Genomic DNA, 16,609 nt, shown 5'->3' with positions numbered 1-16,609 from the left:
TGAACCACTGGTGTTTTTAACTCTCTCAAACAATTCTCTACACAGACAGGTGCAAGCACGTCTGTAACTATGGATGCTGCCTTACGTCCACATGCCATTTTCTTTGCAATATCATTGTCTGAAAACATGACTGATGCTGATGCTGTGCTGTTACCTTATCTGCGTTAATTGGAATTGGAATATTTTGGTTTTTAAACAAACGTGCCCATGCACCGTGAAGCATCCATTGTCGGTGTCGCTTCACGTCATATTCACCTCCATGTGTCACTGAGAAAATACTTTTACAGAAGACTCCTTTCCCAGTCTTTGTTATGGCTGCACTTCCTTTTCTTTGCGTTCGTTTCTTGTTTCACTTTTCGTTAATTCTGCTGCTAACTTGTTGTGCGGTGTGTAATGTTGTTTTTCTTTTTTTGGTGGGCGTTCACTTAACTAGCCACATTGATTTCCCAACGCTGTGACCAGCTGTTTGATTGACAGCCAATCCTACCCACACACACACACGGCCCGCCCCCTCCCCCTGTGTCACACACCCCCCCCCCCCCCCCCCCGTGTCACACACTCTGTGATGACAACCTCCGCTGCTCACAGACAGTTGATAAAACCAAGATTTTAAGCGCACATATGAAAACTGGAGCCTGTCAATCAGAATGCGGGACAACGTCTCAATTTGCGGGACGCATGAAAAGTTGTTGAAATGTGGGACAATCACGCTCAAATCTGGTCACCCTAGGTTTCACATAGATGTACAAAATAACAGCCCCATTAATGTTTTCTTTGTTCTTTTCTTTTTTTCTTTAAATGTGTGTCCGTCTGTCCGTAATAATGTGTGTCCGTAAGATAACTTTCTGTTTGTGTCAGGAATAAACCATGGATGGACTTAAGGAACATATCTTGGCAACTCTCAACGATCTGGAAGAAGATGACTTTAAGCTGTTCAAGTGGCATCTGAAGCTTCCTGTTGATGTTGAAGGCCTCCTGCCGCTCAAAGCATCCCACCTGGAACACGCTGACAGGATGAAGACAGTGGATCTGATCGTGCAGAACTACACTACTCATGCAACTCAGATCGTGGGGAATGTCCTGAAGAAGATCAAAAGGACTGATCTACAGGAGAAGTTTCTGAACCGACCCAAAGGTGAATACATGGTGTGTGTGTGTGTGTGTGTGTGTGTGTGTGTGTGTATGTATGCATGTATAATATATATATAAAAGATGCCTTGCCTCGAAACGTCAATTATACTGCCATTCAATCTCTCTCTTTCTCTCTCTCTCTCTCTCTCTCTCTCTCTGCAGATTGCACCAGTGATGTTCCAGAGACTTCAGAGAGCAGTGCATCTTCCTCTCAGAGACCAAATGATGGTAAACATCCATCTACTGTATTTCAATACAATACATTCAGCATAGACCATAGAGACGCCGACAAATTCCCGACCCCAAATGAGACAGTACCACCACTTCTGGTCCGTTAGAAAATAAGTCATAAAGAAATGTTTTCTATTACAGTACTGTCCCATATGTTTGATTTCTCCGTTTTAATGTCACACACCTGCCATTTCCAATACATTTGTGTTTCGTTTTATAGGCTATATCTATGTGTGGAAAAATATCCAAACAGCATCTTGCAAGACTAATTATTAATACTAATCTGGAGAATTGACTAGGAAGTTGAAAATGCCGGGACAAGTTACTTCTCCATTTAGTTGGGTTATTTCCCCAACTACATTCAGCCAAATTAATTATACAACAACGGTAAAACACACCGTCGGAGCTCCGTGGTGCGTAAAACATATATAAGCCCACGAGACAAGTTCAAAATATAGACTCGTAGCCTCGTAGAGACAGCCGTGTCACTGAAATGCGTCTCCCCTCTGCTCTGTTAACATAATGGGTAACCCATTCAAGTTGTAAATTAAATGTGAAACACATTGAAGATATGTTGACAAAGACACTCCATACATTTTAAAAGTAGGCTATAAGTACAGTTGCATTTCAACTGGCTTCTACGGCTGGCCTGACCGTTCTAACGGACCAGAAGTGGTGGCGCTGTGTGTGTCTCTATTACATTCAATCACTTCCTGTTTGGAAGGCACCATGGGGACAACAACCAATCGGGTTGTGATTGTGATGCCAATCAAGATGGCATCACAAAGGATGCTTCCACGCAGTGGAGTCACGAAGATGCCAAAAGCCGCCAGCGGCAGGCGTCTCTTCCTGGTTTCTAAACAGCTGGTGGATGGAAAATGACGCTCGTGCGCGGCTTCCACTTGCCGCGGAGGCAAGCGTCTCCCGTTTTCTGGCCGACATTTTGCTGCATGGGTGGAACTTAGTTTCCATCCACCAGCTGTTTAAAAACCAGGAAGAGGCTCCTGCCGCTCGCAGCTTTTGGCATCTTCGTGGATCTACTGTCTGGATGCAATCAAACAGGGACGACAGGAACCAACCATCTTCACATATCAGCACTCCTTACACAGAACAGCCAATCCTGGACAGGATGACAGACTTTAAATAGTGTTAACGATGACATATATTCTCATGCAACAGATATCTCTCTCTCTCTCTCTCTCTCTCTCTCTCTCTCTCTCTCTCTCTCTCTCTCTCTCTGTGTGTCTTTACAGATTGCACCAGTGATGTTCCAGAGACTTCAGAGAGCAGTGCATCTACCTCTCAGAGACCAAATGATGGTAAACATCCATCTACTGTATTTCAATACAATACATACAGTATGGACTATAGAGACACACAGCACCGACAAATTCACCCCCCCAAATGAGACGAATTCACCTCCTCAAATGAGACAACTCTCTCTCTCTCTCTCTCTCTCTCTCTCTCTATCTCTCTCTCTCTCTCTCTCTCTCTCTCTCTCGTAGCAGATGTCAGTGATGTTGGAGAGTCTTCAGGTAGCAGTCCCCTCACCACATCCTCACAGCCTCCACAGGAAGGTAATCATTAATTAATTTCAATAGGAGCAGAGTGTCTCTAGTCAGTGTGCAGAGGAAAAGTATTTAGTTACATAAAAAGTTATTCTGATTGAAATATTATTTTAAATATGTTTTCGTCTGGTCAAAATGTATTGTCTATTTACTTCTGTCTAGCATACTTACAGTGGTGATAAAAAAACTTGTGCAACAGAGCTGACTGTCACCTATATATCACTATATCACCTTTGTTTTTAAAAATAAGCAACAAAGCAGATACATTGTAATCATGTAGTGATTCAAAATAGATTTTATACTATTTTTTAAGTGTTATAATGTATGCTATTATTATTCATCAAGTTAAGAAAACTCACCCGTGTAATACTTTCTATTAATATAAGGATTGACTTTGTTCCTTCCAGATTTGCTCGTGGACACACAAGGACATGTAAAGCGACGTATTTCCTTCTACCAAAACGGTCTTAAAGCAAGAGTTGTAAAACCATTTGCGAGTGTACCTGAAGGGACATTCCAAATGGAGGATAAGAAGCATTTTAAAGGATGCTACACACATGTCAGAATCATACAATTGGAGGACACAGAGTTCAGCAGTGAGCATGAGGTCATACAGATGGAGATGAAGAAAGCAGGCCAGGAGATCCGACTCAGTGCAATCTTTAAATCACCTTCTGGAGAAAACATCAGAATAGTGATGACCATTGGTATCGCAGGAGTTGGCAAATCCTTTCTCGTACACAAGTTTGTTTCTGACTGGGCAAAGAAAGAAAATGAACTTCCACATCTCACATTTGTGTTCCAATTCCGCCATCTAAATTTGCTGCAGGGAGGAGAGTTTAGTTTGTCACAACTAATTCACGAATGCATCCACACAACCAAATTCATCCCGGAAGAGACTCTCGATTATATCTTCACAACGCTGCAGGAGTCAGGAATCAAAGATTACGACCAAAGTCCCTTCAAACTTCTGTTTGTCTTCGATGGTCTCGATGAAAGCAAATTTAATTTACGCTTCAAGACGGCCCGTGTCTGCCCCTATGACTTCACCCATCCCACCTCACTGGAAGTCTTACTGGTAAACCTCATAGAAGGAAAACTGCTACCCTGTGCTCACATCTGGATAACCACACGCCCTGCAGCAGCCAAACAGATCCCTTCTTGTTTTGTTGACACAGTGACAGAAGTGCTAGGGTTCAGTGATGACATGAAGAAGGAGTACATCATGAAGAGATTCAGTGATGAGAACCAGGCCAACAGAGTCATCTCACACATCAATGAATCAAGGAGCATCCGCATCATGTGTGAAATCCCAATGTTCTGTTCGATCACTGTCACAGTTTTGCAGCCCCTGGTGAAGACAGACCAGACTGGTGAGCTGCCCAAGACCCAGACTGAGATGTACTGCCGCTTCGTCTCTCTTCAGGCATGGAAGGATGGGACACTGGCTGATAGAACTGTTCTTCTGTTGAAGCTGGCCAGACTGGCATTTGAACACCTGAAGACAGGGAACCTGATCTTCTACCAAAAAGACCTGAAAAAATGTGGTCTTGGTGTTGAAGACGCCCCACAGTACTCAGCCTTGTGCACAGAGATCTTCAAAAAAGACAGTGATTGCTTCCAGGGAGAGCACATCTACTGCTTTGTTCATCTGAGCGTTCAGGAGTTTCTGGCTGCAGTTTATCTGTTCCACTGTTTCACAGAGAGGAAGATGAATGTATTGTACACATTCCTGGACTGGAAGATATTCCTGAAACCAAAAAAGATCAGGTCCCTGGACGGTTTCCTGAAGAAAGCCATGCTCAAAGCCCTGAAGAGTGAAAACGGCCACCTGGACCTCTTTGTGCGTTTCCTTCATGGCCTCTCACTGGAGTCCAATCAGTGTCTGTTACGAGCCCTGCTGGGTCAGACCGAGAACAGTTCAGAGAGCGTCCAGAAAGCCATCCAGAACCTGAAGGAGATGAACACCAATGCCTCACCTGACAGATGTATCAACATCTTCCACTGTCTGATGGAGATGAAGGACCAGTCAGTATACCAGCACATCCAAACATACCTGAAGTCCGACAAGACAGAGAAACTCTCTGAGACCCAATGTTCAGCTATGGCCTACATGCTGCAGATGTCAGAGGAGGTTCTGGATGAGTTGGACCTGAGAAAATACAAGACATCCTTGGAGGGGCTACGGAGACTGATCCCAGCTTTGAGGAACTGCATAAAGGCTGAGTTAGTAGTTCATTATCAAGTTATTAGTGCCACATGGGACACCCATTATATAATGGGTGTCCCCTGGGCTAGTTAATTAAACTTTCACATTTTCCCCTCTGTGTCCCTTCCTGCAATGGAAAAGGATCGTGGATTAAATTAAAACAAGTTACGTTCACAAATCACCACAATTTTATCAACACTTTATTATTCACTTTCCACTGAAAAATGGCCCGTGAGCCATGTGATCTGACTCCTACACTCACTATGTTAGTTGAGACAGGTGATCTGACTCCTACACTCACTATGTTAGTTGAGACAGGTGATCTGACTCCTACACTCACTATTGTAGTTGAGAAAGGTGATCTGACTCCTACCCTCACTATGTTGAGAAAGGTGATCTGACTCATACCCTCACTATGTTGAGAAAGGTGATCTGACTCATACCCTCACTATGTTAGTTGAGACAGGTGATCTGACTCCTACACTCACTATGTTAGTTGAGAACAGGCGATCTGACTCCTACACTCACTATGTTAGTTTAGACAGGTGGTCTAACTCCTACACTCACTACATAAGATCAGCTATTTTCAGAACAAGTTGGGCTGAATAATACTTTTTTATTTGAGGTTATGTGACATGAAAAGGTTTGAGAAAGGCTTAGCTTAGTACAAAACTGCGTGGCACCATTGAGCATTTTCATCTGCCAAAAATATGGACGCCTGACTTAATGTGGTTAACATCTTATTTTCCAAGGCCTGTGGTCAGTTAGGTAGGGACAAAAGTTCTCAATACCACAATGTTATAAGTCTGGTATTCAAAATTGAATTGAGTAAAAGTCAAAATATACATAAAATACTTAAAGTAAAAGTACTCATTACGCAAAATGTCCCATTTCACCAGTTATCAACATGTATACAAATATACATTTTTAAATAGCTGATACAAGGTTGCAACGTGTGTCATTGCGGTGCGTTGTGAGCTTGTAGAGAAGCATTTAGGGCTGAAGTGGTTACTGTATGTTTTTGAATGCGTGGGTGCGTGCGTGCAGTTACTTACGTGCAGTTGTATTTTTTTATATGAAGCATACTAAGTTTAGCTGGTATGGAATGTGCTATACAATTACAATGGACTTGACTAAAAACAGTTAATGACACAGAATACGAGTAAGACGCGCGAACGCGGGAAGCGAACGCACTCAGCTCCATATATGGGCACAAAAGGGGCCAGGTCCACAACAAACAAATCACTGGCCCCTTTTGTGCCCATATATGGAGCTGAGTGGACCTGGCCCCTTTGGTGCCCATATATGGAGCTGAGTGATTGCTGATGCAACACACTCCATATTTGGATAGCGGGACAGACAGACAGACAGACAGACAGACAGACAGACACACAGACATGATCTGCTACATCATAGTAAGTGCTCACTGCATTCGCAAACAACATCTGTATTTGGCCGTGGATGTTGTTCCAGGGACTCCCCCCAGAAGCAAAGATTTGAGCTAAAAAGTTTAGCTCTGAAAGAATATATATTCAAAGATTTGCGCCACATTTTCGCGAAAAAAAAAGAAAAAAATAGCAGATCTACAAGCTCGTAGCGCGGCACTTGGTGCCACACTATGAGCCGTCATGAAAGGGTTAACCCATTCAGGACGGGAACCCCTTTTGGTGTTTTAAGCATTATGTTACTAACTTTAGATTTTGAAAATGTGGCGCAAATCTTTGAATACAGTATATATTCTTTCACAGCAAACTTTTTAACTCAAATCTTTGCTTCTGGGCGGTTCCTGGAACAACATATTTTGAGATGGGGGTCGGCAGCAAAATAAATGATTAATCTGGGGGTCCTTGACATGAAAAAGGTTGACCACCACTGACATAGAAACATAGATTTTTCAGAAAACTTTTAAATGGGTTAAAATATAGTACTAATTATGCAGAATGTTCCTTTTCACCACTTTTCAAAATGTACACAAATCTTTCGTGAAAAGCAGACCTACAAGCTCGCAGTGTGTCGGTGCGTTGTGAGCTTGTAGAAGTATATAGGGCTGAAGTGGTTACTGTTATGTAATAATAATCTAAATCTACAAAGTAACTATACAGTAGGAACTATAGTTACTTTACACCACTGTGTGTGTGTGTGTGTGTGTGTGTGGGTGCGTGTGAGCGTGCGTGCGTGCGTTCGTGCAGTTACTGTATTTATTTATATGAAGCACACTGAGTTTATCTGGTATGGAATGTGCTATACAATTAAAATGGACTTGACTAAAGATGACACAGAATAACAAAGGACCCCCAGAATTATCTGTATTTGGCCGTGGATGTTGTTCAAGGGACTCCCCCCAGATGCAAAGATTTGAGCTAAAAAGGTTCGCTCTGAAAGAATATATATTCAAAGATTTGCGCCACACTTTCGCGATTTAAAAAAAATAGCAGATCTACAAGCTCGTAGCGCGGCACTCGGTGCCACACTATGAGCCGTCATGAATGGGTTAACCCAATCAGGACGGGAACCCCTTTTGGTGTTTTAAGCATTATGTTATAGGCCTACTTTAGATATTGAAAAATCGTGAAAATGTGGCTCAAATCTTTGAATACAGTATATATTCTTTCAGAGCAAACTTTTTAACTCAAATCTTTGCTTCTGGGGGGCGGTTCCTGGAACAACATATTTTGAGATGGGGGTCGGCAGCAAAATAAATGATTAATCTGGGGGTCCTTGACATGAAAAAGGTTGACCACCACTGACAAAGAAACATAGATTTTTCTGAAAACTTTTAGGATTTAAATGGGTTAAAATATAGTACTAATTATGCAGAATGTTCCTTTTCACCACTTTTCAAAATGTACACAAATCTTTCGTAAAAAGCAGATCTACAAGCTTGCAGTGTGTCGGTGCGTTGTGAGCTTGTAGAAGTATATAGGGCTGAAGTGGTTACTGTTATGTAATAATAATCTAAATCTACAAAGTAACTACAGTAGTAACTATAGTTACTTTACACCAGTGTGTGTGTGTGTGTGTGTGTGTGTGTGTGTGTTTGTGTGTGTGTGTGTGTGTGTGTGTGTGTGCATGCGTGCGTGCGTGCGTGCGTGTGTGCGCGCGTGCGCATGTGTGTGTGCGCGCATCCGTGTGTGTGTGTGTATCCGCACGCGCGTGTGTGTCCGCGCATGTGTGTCTGCACACGTCTGTGTGTGTGGGTGTATATTTATAATAATGTATTCTTTTAATGTGAAGCACACTGAGTATCTGTTATGAAATGTGTTGTACAAATAAAATGGACTTGACTAAAGACATTTAATGAGACAGAATAACATTTCCATGTGTTCATCTCCATTCAGGTTGCAGAGATGTGGACTCACAGAGAGATGCTGTGAAGATCTGGCCTCAGTTCTCTGCTCCAACTCCTCTAGTCTGACACTCCTGAACCTGGACCGTAACGACCTGCAAGACGAAGGCGTTAAGCGTCTCTGTGTTGGACTGATGTCAACACATTGTAGACTGAAGGAGCTCAGGTCAGTAGTCTCTCTCTCTCTCTCTCTCTCTCTCACTTTCTCTCTCTCTCAAGCACAACACACACCGGCTCCGTCCGACGTGGCGCGACGCCTGGAAAATAGAACTGGTTCTATCGGTGCGTCAGGCGAGGCATCAGCGCGCGTCGGTCGCCGCCGGTGTGCGATAGGTTCATTGAAAATAACGGAGGCAGCTGTTTTGACGCGCGCCGTTCGCAGATGGTGTGGGAGGCCCTTCATTCTCTCTCTCTCTCTGTCTCTCTCTGTCTCTCTCTCTCTCTCTCTCTCTCTCTCTCTCTCTCTCTCTCTTTCTTATCTCTCTCTCTCTTTCTTATCTCTCTCTCTCTCTCTCTCTCTCTCTCTCTCTCACTCTCTCTCTCATTCTCTCTCTCTCTCTCTGAGTGGGTGTGGATGTGCTGCTGAGTGTGTGAGAAGCGTTTGGTTTGTTTCCTAAGTTTGTCTCTTTCAAACTTTATTTTTTATTTTTTTCCCTTTGATTTGTTAGTTAGTAACAGTTTTCACAGTGGGTTTAGTTTAATTTGGTGTTCCGTGTGCGGCCAGCCGCTGTGCTGGGCGCATATGTTAATTTGTTTGTTAAACAATGAAGGCGCTAATACCAGGACTGACAAGGAAACACAGCATTAAAATTGCCTCTGCTATTCCTTGTTCAGTAGAACAATGTGGTTTAGCTGTCGGAGAAGTTGTTGATTACAACAATGTGAAATCTGCCGCTCGTATGAATGGCGCGGTTGTTATTTTAGTTGACAGTGTTGACAAAGTGCATGTTTTGGTGGAGCGTGGTGTTGTGATAAACGGATCATTTGTTTCTGTGTCTCCCCTTTCTACACCGTCCAAAAGTGTCACGATCTCTAATGTCCCGCCGTGTTAATGACGCCGATTTGGCGAGAGAATTGTCCAGGTATGGAAAGATTATTTCATCGATCAAAAGCTATACCGTCGGGATGCAAGTCCCCGCTATTGAAACACGTTGTATCGCATAGACGGCAGGTCCTTATGATTCTGAATAGGACAGATGAGGAACTCAATCTGATGTTTAGCGTCAGAGACAGTCAATGATTTTAATTATACGTATGTATGCAACTTCTGGCACTTTGAAGTGCTTTAAATGTGGATTGGAGGGGCACTTGGCCCGTGCGTGTCCTGGGGGAGACACAGACACGTCTACTGAACGGGGGGAGGAGGAGGGGGCTGCGGGGGGCACGCAGCAGAGTCAGGATGGTCCTTTATGTCTCTCTCTCTCTCTCTCGCTCTCTCTCTCTTTCTTATATCTCTCTCTCTGTTAGGTGATATGCCTATATGTTGCATTATGTTATGTTGCATTTAGCTATTGAAAAATCGTGAAAATATGGCGCAAAACTTTGAATATATATTCTTTCACAGCAAAAAGCTGATCTACAAGCTTGCAATGTGTCAGTGCGTTGTGAGCTTGTAGAAGTACATAGGGCTGAAGTGGTTACTGTATGTTATGTAATAATAATCACAATCTACACAAGTAACTAGTAGTAACTATAGTTACTTTCCACCACTGTGTGTGTGTGTGTGTGTGTGTGTGTGTGTGTGTGTGTGTGTGCGCGCATGTGTGCGTGTGTGTGTCCGTGTGTGTGCGCGCATGTGTGTGTTAACCCATTTTGACCTGGGAACGATTCTGCAAATGTCTTCTAAGGGACTGATCGTTATTTATCAAAGGTTGGTGTGGTGCAAAAAAGGGGGGGGTCATTAAACTATTTTTTGAGCCTGAGGGGGGGATATGTTTATTTTGATTTTGGCTTGGGGGAGGTTGTACAACTTTATTTTGGTGAATTTTGTGTTTAAAAAATGTTTAGATTATTTTGTTTTTCATAGTGTTTCACTCATATCTATCTATATAAAGTTTACCCTGTGTGGCGAGTGTACTTGGTATCTTCCATGTGTGCGCAACTGCGCATGCAAATAGAACAGATCTACAAGCTAACAACGTGTTGCTTGGTGACACGTTGTTAGCTTGTAGATCTGATTCTGTTCTACCAGCAAAGGTCCCTCCCCCGGCCGCTGATGTAGTTTGCTACGTCTGACGTATACCCACTTCAAAACAGCGCGGGACAGATTCTGCGTTCATAACATTTCCAGTAGAAAAAGCGAAAAATGTTTCAAGCTATGAACCGCAATGTTTAAATTGTGGGCCAGCAGCAGCAGGCCGCTGAAAAGAGCGAGTGTTGTCGGTCAGAGTCAGAGAGGAGGAAGGCGAGGAGCAGCAGCCAGCAGGTTGACAGCACCGCTGCTGAGGTTGCGGTGGTGGTGTGAGGTGTCTCGGTGAAACCCAGCGCCGCAGCACTGAGTCAGGAAAATGTCAGACTGAGATGATAATAACAACAATAATAATAATGTTGGGGCTGAGGTCGTGGATGATGTTACAATATAAACTTCTCACAAGTTACTGTTTGTGACTGAAGTTGCTTGTGAACGAATTAAGCTCCTCCACATAGAAAGTAGCAAAACATCACAGGAACACCTTGAGGCCTTTATGTTGATGGACATGGAACATTTTGATGGAAGAGACTCTACTGTCTTTGGACAACGCATCGTCGTCTCGTCGACATGGTGGCAGGCGAGACAGATTCTCATTCAGAATACGGTAGGGCTGGACTGGTCTAAAAGCATGCAGCTATAATGTGCATCTTTGCGCACTCTGCAATGGTGGATTGTTGGTGTGTGCGTCACAGTAGCCAGGCCTGCCATGTCTCACCCTTTGAGTGTGACAGTTGTGGTATCTATATTTCATGATATTCAAATATAAGCCATGTTAAAATGTCCGACTTATACATTTGGTCACTGCTAAGGTGATGCTAAGTAGGTCAATGTCTGCCAGGAAGTAGCTTGGCCTGGCCAGGTGTGATAGAAGTTTAGCATACTATTGTCTCAACGAGAGGCCCTGGCAGAGATCACTCTGTATGCGTTCTATGCAAAAGTTTCAACCCCCTCCCAGAAATTCAACTGTTTGATGTGAAACTGTATAATAATGCCTGTAAAATACAATGTGAGGGGGTCTTAGGAGGCTAGCCACAAGCGTGGTTAGTCTGCTGTGTGCTCCCGTGGGCATGAGAACGGCCTACGGGGAAGCTCTCTGTCTTGGTCTCGGTTGCAATAAAAATGATCAACTCTACACAACACTTCAGAACACTCTCTGCCTGGTGCTTTCATTCGACTACAGCGTCCGGTGCTTTTGACTACAGCCTACAAGCCTGCCGTTTGCTCAGCCGTTTCTGTCTCAAATAGATAAGAATTATAGTCAGTGTAAAGGGAGAAACTACACGACACAGTCACGCAATTTAACCCTTTACCACGCACCACGCCACACATGCCATTTCACACACATTATAAATAAAAAAATCTCTGCGGCTCCGCCGCGTAATAACGCGCGCTCATGTGTGCGTCCTCACAAACGGAAAAATAGCCGATCTGCATGCAGCGCTGATATATGCAGTAGGAGGGTAAACAGTGGACCAAATCCTCAGCAGGGTCCCTGACTGTGTGACGCATGGAAATGAGCCATGCGGAGTTTAGTAGCCTACTTGTGTTTTGTCCGCGGTGTGTTACGACCCCCTGTCTAGGGTAAGGGGAGGTGACATAATAATGAGGAGACAGCTTTCACAAAAGAAGATTAGTTTATTACTCTCCTTTTTATCTTTTGACAGAGACAAACACTTGTCAATTCTCTGTTGGTTCAAAGAAATAAAGGCTTCAGGGTGTCTGTTACATTGAAGAAAAACTTACTATCTAAGAAAAGAAAATTACCCCTAACTAAAGTCCCTAACAAAGTGGAAACAAAAATACAGTTACTAACCTCACTACACTAACTAACAAAGTACAGTAAATGGGATTCAAACAAAAGAACTATCAAACACCCCTACGGGTTGGTAAAGTAGGGTTTCACATTACATGGGAAATACGAAAGTACAATAAATAACTGACGATCAAAAATAAGAGCAAATACTAAAGGTTACTTAAGAACTCATAACTGACATGAAACTGGGATAACAAAATAGAACTTACTCAAAGGAACTGAAGACAGACTAACTAAGAAACAGAATAGCACATCAAACAAAAGGAAAAGGCAACATGGGTGGAGGACAAGAGGGATGGAGTCTCCGCTGCAGAATTAGCTGTCGTCCTCACAGCAGTCAGGACAGACTGAGCACATTTATAGACAGCAGGGCCATTACCCAGCTGCTGGGAACCAATGAGGAATAAGGGGCAGGTCCAGGTAGGACCTGTCATGATTGCAGCCACCCGCTTTCAATTGACCAGTCAAGTCATCAGCACCACACCCATTCTCTACATTCTCCATTCACCTCCATTCATGACCTTAGAGAACACAAAAGGGAAACAATATAACAAAGGCCACCAACATTTCCCACTCATCACAATTATTCCCAAATTAACTAAACACAATAATAACAATACTAATCATAAGGACAGCGGTCCGTAACACATGCCATTTCACACACATTATAAATAAATAAATCTCTGCGGCTCCGCCGCGTAATAACGCGCGCTCATGTGTGCGTCCTCACAAACGGAAAAATAGCCGATCTGCATGCAGCGCTGATATATGCAGTAGGAGGGTAAACAGTGGACCAAATCCTCAGCAGGGTCCCTGACTGTGTGACGCATGGAAATGAGCCATGCGGAGTTTAGTAGCCTACTTGTGTTTTGTCCGCGGTGCCATGTACTTTTGTCTGCGTATGTGGTTGTAATAGATTAAATAAAGAGTTACACTATAGTGGTGCCTGACTGGCTAAATGAGCCGAGCAGGCAGTTGAACGTTGGTGTTGCGCAAATTGTGCTTTTCTCTGTGGAGTATGACGCTGTAGTATTATGGTATGCGACTACGTGACATTTATTTAGCATTCATTCATTTTCATCATCCTGGGCTTGGGCACAGAGGCGAGGGGTGCCCACTGCCTTGGCAGCTTGGCTAGAATGACTTTACGCACGAGGCTCACCTTAAAAATAGCCAATCTAAGCTCACAAATTTGCGTTGCGTCATCAGCGTGTTGTTGTGAGCTTGTAGGTCTGCATATGCTATGTTCGAAGCTGCCAGATTCATATTTAAATCTTTAGTTGGAAGAATGCAATGACATATCATCAGTGTTGAGTGTTGACCATAATGTAATGATGGATATGGAACCAAATGAACCCCAGACGGCCGCCGCCTAATAAACGATCAGCGTTTACTTTATGCTGCTATACTGTTGGTGTGAATATAAAATAAATATGGTCTATGGTGTTTGGGGGGGGGGGGTCATATATATTCTTCCAGTCCCTGAGGGGGGGTCCCGAAAAATTATTTGGAGGCTGGGGGGGCGATGAGGTAAGATAAAAAAAATGAAATCACATCTGCACCACCCCCCCCTGGTGGATAAATAACGATCAGTCCCTAAATCCTGACTGTTTTCTTGAAAAAGCAGTTTTTCTATGTCAGTCGTTCTCAAACAATTTCATGTCTCTTTTCACGATTCTTCAAAAATAGCAGACCTACAAGTTCGTAGCGCGCCATCTGCTATTTTTCAATAGCTAAAGCATAGCCTAATGCTAACACCAAAAGGTGTTAAGCGTCTCTGTGTTGGACTGATGTCAACACATTGTAGACTGAAGGAGCTCAGGTCAGTAGTCCTTTATCTCTCTCTCTCTCTCTCTCTCTCTCTCTCTCTCTCTTTCTTATCGCTCTCTCTCATTCTCTCGCTCTCTCTCTCTCTCTCATCTCTCTCTCTCTCTCTCTCTCTCTCTCTCTCTCTCTCTCTCCGCTCTCTCTCTCATTATCTATCTTTCCTCTCTATCTCTCTCTCGTGCGCATGTGCGAGCGTGTGTGGGGTGGTGGTGCGGAGTGAGTCTCTACAGAGTGAGTTTCTTTCTATATTATTTTTCATGCTTTGCTGGGTTGCTCTTTAAAGAGGTTTTCTCTTTTATTGATTAGTGTTAAATCCCAGCTGCAGTCAGCAGGTCTTGTGGCTCTTGTGCGCCGAAGCAGCGGCTGCTGCTGCTTGACAATTTGGCGAGGAAACATGGCATTAAAATCTCGCCAAATGTCCCGTGTTCAGTGGAAGACTGCAGCCTGGCAGTGGCCAAGGTGGTCGGAGCGTCTAGTGTAAGATCCGCCGCTAGAATGAACGGTGGAGTGGTGATCTTTGTGGACGGGGTGGAGAAAGCAAACACTGTAGTAACAAACGGTGTGATCATAAAGGACACGTTTGTGTCCGTGACGCCCCTCGCTGCACCAGCGAAAAAGGTGATGTTGTCGAATATCCCCCCGCTTATTGTGAAGGAGTTGTCCTGGTTTAGCAAAGTTGTGTCACCAGTAAAAAAGTTGCCGTCAGGCTGCAAATCACCTGAGCTGAGGCACGTTGTGTCTGAATGACAGGACCCATGAAGACAGGACCCAAGACTTGAAAGCCAATTTTAAGTTAAAGGTTGATGGGTTTGAATACACTCTTTTTGCCACTACCGAGAGCATGAAATGTTTCGGATGTGGGGGGGAGGGGCACTTGGTTCGGCACTTGGTTCGTTCTGTAGTTACTTCATCATATATGACACATTGTGAAAATATAGCTGATCTACAAGCTCTACTTAACCCATTCACACATAGTTACTTTGTGTGTGTGTGTGTGTGTGTGTGTGTGTGTGTGTGTGTGTGTGTGTGTGTGTGTGCATGTGTGTGTGTGTGTGTGTGTGTGTGTGTGTGTGTGTGTGTGTGTGTGTGTGCGTGCGTGTGTGTGTGTCTGTGTGTGTGTGCACGTGTGTGTGCGCGTGCATGTGTGTGTGTGTTTATTTATAATAATATATTATTTTAATGTGAACCACACTGAGTATATCTGGTATGAAATGTGTTGTACAAATAAAATGGACTTGACTAAAGACATTTAATGAGACAGAATAACATTTTCATGTGTTCATCTCCATTCAGGTTGGGGTACTGTGGACTCACAGAGAGATGCTGTGAAGATCTGGCCTCAGTTCTCTGCTCCAACTCCTCTAGTCTGACACACCTGGACCTGAGGGGTAACAACGACCTGCACGACGCAGGCGTTAAGCGTCTCTGTGTTGGACTGATGTCAACACATTGTAGACTGAAGGAGCTCAGGTCAGTAGTCCTTTATCACTCTCTCTCTCTCTTATCTCTCTCTCTCTCGCTCTTATCTCTCTCTCACTTTCTCTCTCTCTCAAGCCCAACACACACCGGCTCCATCCGACGCGACGCGTTGCCGCGCGGCGACGCCTGGAAAATAGAACTGGTTCTATCGGCGCGTCAGGCGAGGCGTCGGACGCCGCCGGTGTGGGAGGCCCTGAAATCTGCCGCTCGTATAAATGGCACGGTTGTGATTTTAGTTGACAGTGTTGACAAAGTGCATGTTTTGGTGGAGCGTGGTGTTGTGATAAACGGATCATTTGTTTCTGTGTCTCCCCTTTCTACACCGTCCAAAAGAGTCACGATCTCTAATGTCCCGCCGTGTTAATGACGCCGATTTGGCGTCAGAATTGTCCAGGTATGGAAAGATTATTTCATCGATCAAAAAGCTATACCGTCGGGATGCAAGTCCCCGCTATTGAAACACGTTGTATCGCATAGACGGCAGGTCCTTATGATTCTGAATAGGACAGATGAGGAACTCAATCTGGTGTTTAGCGTCAGAGTCGATGATTTAAATTATACAGTGTATGCAACTTCTGGCACTTTGAAGTGCTTTAAATGTGGATTGGAGGGGCACTTGGCCCGTGCGTGTCCTGGGGGAGACACAGACACGTCTACTGAACAGGGGAGAGGAGGAGGGGGCTGCGGGGGGGCGCGCAGCAGAGTCAGGATGGTCCTTTATGTCTCTTTCTCTCTATCTCTCTCTCTCTCTCTCTCTGTTAGGTGATATGCCTATATGTTGCATTATGTTATACTTTAGCTATTGAAAAATCGT

General features: G+C 44.0%; 1 protein-coding gene across 1 annotated transcript; it reads left to right on the top strand.

Annotated features, from left to right (window-relative positions):
• Positions 1-867: 867 nt before the first annotated feature.
• LOC308320305 (protein NLRC3-like) lies at positions 868-16,159 on the top strand (the record flags this gene model as incomplete). The annotated part of the gene is made up of 6 exons (XM_080770618.1): positions 868-1,146; positions 3,760-5,156; positions 8,478-8,572; positions 14,747-15,044; positions 15,610-15,786; positions 16,129-16,159. The coding sequence occupies 6 exons, from the start codon at positions 868-870 to the stop codon at positions 16,157-16,159; spliced, it is 2,277 nt and encodes a 758-aa protein (XP_080626744.1).
• Between the last annotated feature and the right edge of the window lie 450 nt (positions 16,160-16,609).

Source organism: Protomyctophum bolini (genome assembly GCF_963924005.1).
Source record: "Protomyctophum bolini genome assembly, chromosome: 8".
In the NCBI taxonomy this organism is placed as follows: domain Eukaryota; kingdom Metazoa; phylum Chordata; class Actinopteri; order Myctophiformes; family Myctophidae; genus Protomyctophum; species Protomyctophum bolini.
The sequence above is the reverse complement of the archived record's forward strand: the minus strand, read 5'-3'. Positions and strand labels throughout refer to the sequence as shown.